The sequence below is a fragment of the Takifugu rubripes genome, chromosome 12 (genome assembly GCF_901000725.2).
Source record: "Takifugu rubripes chromosome 12, fTakRub1.2, whole genome shotgun sequence".
In the NCBI taxonomy this organism is placed as follows: Eukaryota; Metazoa; Chordata; class Actinopteri; order Tetraodontiformes; family Tetraodontidae; genus Takifugu; species Takifugu rubripes.
In genome coordinates, this window is record NC_042296.1 from 9,086,808 (window position 1) to 9,091,167 (window position 4,360).

Below are 4,360 nucleotides of genomic sequence, written 5' to 3' on the forward strand. Positions count from 1 at the left end.
TCCCTCTCATTCTTTCTCTCTTCTCTCTCTTTCTTGCACCCTCATTCATTCCCCCTCCCCCATCTCGCTCTCTCCCACTGTCTTCGGCTTCTTTCACACACAGATTGAGGAGCTGCTGCACCACCACCCTCTCTCTGGACCCTCTGTCATCACTGACTCACAGTAACACATTAAAATATTGCTCCACAGGCTCATTTCAGACGATCATCTTAAGGTCCCAGCTCCCAAAAACCCAGCTCTGGCTAAATAAATAACTCCAGAATGAGTTGAAACACCCTCAGTTGTGTCTCGGCCTTAACTTTCATTTACAACCATAAGGAGCAGAGCTGAGTAACGGAGGAGCAGCATAGCTGTTGCAGAAGGAACAGACAGGGAACAAGAGTCCAGCTTCTTCTGCCACTCCCCAGTTTCTCCTGTTCGTTTCAGAGGTTGAAGTACATGAAGGACCTGAGCAGAGGCTGCTGGCCAATGCTGAATATGGCCAATAGCTATTAGTCAACGCAGAGCAGCTAGCAGACATTGGCCAATACAGATGATGCCGCTTGGAGCAAACCCAAGCGCTCAGCCAAGTTCTCTACATATCCCTGACTATCGAGTATACAGGCTGTTAGCTACACAGCAAGAACTTTTTCTTCTTCTTCTCAAGGCGGCAAGAAGAAGAAAAATGAGTTTGTTCAGTTCAGGGCCTTTTATACTTTAAGTATAAATGTATCCTCAGCGTTCCTCTTTCCACAGGTTACCGCCCGTTTGCCTCTATATGACTTACAGGATGTAGAAATGAATGTACTTTCGCACTAGCCTGGCCAGGAGTTCTGAAAGTAGCCATTGGAATAACAATATTCATGATTTTATGCATTAACCAGAGAGGAAGAAACATTTTCTGTGTTCTTCAAAGCATGCATCAACCTCAACCGTCTGCATAGACTCACACCACCGTTGCCGGTTCTCTGAGACTGACCTGAGCTCGAAGGCTCTACCTACAGGACAGAGCTTCCAGAGAGACAGCCTGATTCCAGACAGTCTCCTCTGGAATAACATGGGACGACTCCGGCCTGCCCTACCTTCCACCCCTTGTGAACCTACATCCAGAACATAATGGACTTTTTTGTTTTTTGTTTTGGCCTGGCCCTGTACCACAGATATGAGAGTCATTCAGACCACACTAGCCATGACGCACACCTACGGCCATCCACCGCGCCCTTAGCTAAGGCTGAAGCTAAGAGGTGGTTGTTTGGATGCTTCAGGTTTAGCGAGCTAGTCCACTCCCTTTGTTTGCTAGCCTCTGGAAACTTTCTTAAACTTATTACCCGTTAAAATAGAATATTTCTTTCAATCTAGATTGGACGTATAGACTCTGAGTCGGCCAGATCGTGCCAACCCATAATGGTCTAGAGTCAACTGGACGGTTGAACTCAAATGGAAAAGGTTTCAACTCTCATCTGACCGGCCATTTCAGTCCAGGACTGATCTGGATTGTTTAATCTAGATTCTAGATTAGCAGATCAGTCCACGCCTTCCAAATGTTTCCAGACATCTGCGCTCACATTAATACAGCTCCTCTGCTGTCAGGGCTTCCTCTGTGGCTGCCTGATCACCTGACAGATTCTGCTGTTGACCTGTTGTGTTGCAACAGAGACAGATCAAAGAGACAGAGACAGATCAAAAGAGAAGACAGAGGACAGAAAGAGACATAAAAGAGGCAAAAACGAGGGGAGAGAAATACAGTGAGACATATTTGATGTTCAGAGTTTTTGAATTACTTATTCAATTGTTATTTTTGTAACTAGTGATTAGTTTGTCTTCTTCTAAAGTTGACAATGTAATCTTTCTTGAACCACTCTGAACCCTACAGCACCCGACTACCCATAATCCTCCCTGCCTGGCATCATTTTGGTAGTGCATCACCTGCAGACTGATGATCCTGACAACGTCACCTGTCCTCATCTGTAACACTAATGTCTCTGTCAGGTGATGCCAACAGGAACCATAAATCAGCTCTTCTGCTGGACGACCCCCCCCCCCACACACACACACACACACACAAGCATATGCTAATCCATGCTCACACAGTCAATTTCGCCTTTTCTTTTAAATATATATAAATATCAAATATTTTAAAGATACTGTCACTTTAACGTTTTATTAGCTTTTGAACTTGGGGTTAGCATTATGTAACAGTCAATATGTAGCCTTTACTTTTTTCATTCAATCCTTTATTTAATCAAAGACTCTTTGAGATTAAAATCTCTTTTTCATGAGCGACCTGGCAGCAAAACAAAAATTACATCTATACATACAACAATAAAGCGCTAGAACACACGATAGAAGAAAATAATTTAAATCCTTTCAGTAATAACAGTATTTATAAACAGGTACAATGCCCAACCTGTCTCGTGATCCTTTAAAATGGACCAAAAGTCCTCAAAGTGATCAGTTCAGGTAGATCCTCAGATCCTTCTGTAACCACCCCATGGCCAAGGAACAGCTCTTATATCATGGGTAAGGTTATAAGTTATATTACAGGTAAATACAGACTAAAAGAAATGAGTCAATGTAATAAAGACTATTTCTGCAGGTCTTTTCTTTCAGTTTTATTTTGCACAGTTTGAGGTTTTTCACACTTTTCACACTAGTCAGTTTTAGCCGTTTGGTTCGCACACACCGACCACAATGACGAGTCTGTTGACTATTGTCTGATTTAAAATGGCTAAATCCTCTTATACATGGGGATTATGCCACATTCCACGTTCCATGTTCCTCCCAGCAGATTCCGCTCTCCACACACTGAATATCACCAAACCATCACGATGTTGAGCTCCGCTCCAATCTTTTATCTTAATAGTAGATTTCTAAATCGAAGAGAACTCGTAGATTATTAGACACCGCTAACCTTTAAACCGTTTGGCTCCTCAGCCCAGCCGAATGTAGCTAACCCCTCCGAAGGATCGGAACCTTTTTCTGTGGGAGTTTAGAAATATTCTAATAACTTTTTCAGAATTCCAAAGATGACTGTTAGGACATAATGTGATGACATAAAACATATCCGGAGACACGACTTGGCGACAAAATGAACCCTTGTCGGCAGAAAGATTCAGCCATTAAGGTCCTATTTTATAGCTGCTGGTACGTGCACAGAAAAGAAAAAGGAAAGACGAAGACGAAGACGTTTTCTGGCAATTTTTTTCCTCTAATTGGACTGAAATTAAGTGGAAGAAATGGTGACAATTAACTGCGCTTTTTTTAATCAGTGTGGCGCCGTCTGAAGGGGGTTCCATGGTGGGCTGCCTGTGCTGCCAGCCACAATCTTTCCCTCTGCTTTTCACAGCTTTTGTTTATCTCATTTTTCAATTAACCTCCACAATTTAACTCTCTTCATAGAGCCCGGCTCGCGTTTGCTCCGCAGAACAAATAAAATGCTTCCTTTCTCTCCCCCTCACAACAACCTCTCCCTTTTCCCCCCATTTTCTCCATGCAGCGAGCCCTCTCGGCGGTGGTATTTCAGCCCAGGAAGCTGAGCTTCACAGTGCCTTGCAGGGTTTAGCAGGCATGAGGCTGTGTGTGTCAGATTAAAGAGGGGAAATCTGTGGCGTGCAGGGAGAGCTTTGGAGATACGGCAATTTGGTGATAACTTCCTCTTCTCTGCGCGCTCCCTCCTCGTCTGTGCCTTCCATTTGGAAGGGACGACTGGTGGGAGGGAGGCAGGGGGAGCGAGGAGCGGGCTCGAACAGAGCCGGCACAATCTTCTCCACCATCGAGTTTGTCTGTCCTGGTTATCACAGGGACGGGAAGACATGTTTGTTTTGCTCCGGCTGGCGTCGCGTTCGCTTTTTAACTCCTCTTGTTTTGCACTTTCAATTTGAAGGAAATTTGGGACGAACGCGGCGCTGGTCCGGAGCCTAATTAGAAACCTGTCGCACCGTCACACCTGAGAAATTTGTCAATGCCTTTAATCTTCTCTATTGATTTGAACCCTGCAAAAGAGGAATATGTTTTACCCTGTGAGGAAAAACTGTACTAAAGGAACGAGAACAAATGCCCAGAGTCAGTTCGACCCCATGATTAATCACCTCTAATGAGGAGGGAGACGAGCCACAAACACAGCAGATCAAGATGAAGCCGCTGCCTGAAGAACAGTCACACAGTAGTAGTAGTAGTACTAGTAGTAGTAGTAGCAGTAGTAGTAGTAGTAGTAGCAGTAAAAGTAGTAGTAGTAGTAGCAGTAGTAGTAGTAGTAGTAGTACAACTAGTAGTAGTAGTAGTACAACTACTACTAGTAGTAGTAGTAGTAGTAGTACAACTAGTAGTAGTAGCAGTAGTAGTAGTAGTAGTAGTACAACTAGTAGTAGTAGTAGTAGCAGCA

The 4,360-nt window shown here is 43.9% G+C and overlaps 1 protein-coding gene across 1 annotated transcript in view; it reads left to right on the forward strand.

The window, feature by feature from the left end:
- Positions 1-4,110: 4,110 nt before the first annotated feature.
- LOC115251841 (uncharacterized protein DDB_G0271670-like) overlaps positions 4,111-4,360 on the forward strand; it is a gene marked incomplete at its 3' end in the record, with an annotated part of 948 nt that continues 698 nt past the window's right edge. Inside the window, exon 1 of the mRNA XM_029845512.1 lies at positions 4,111-4,360. This exon is cut by the window's right edge and continues 698 nt beyond it. Within this exon, the coding sequence (XP_029701372.1) occupies positions 4,111-4,360 (250 nt within the window).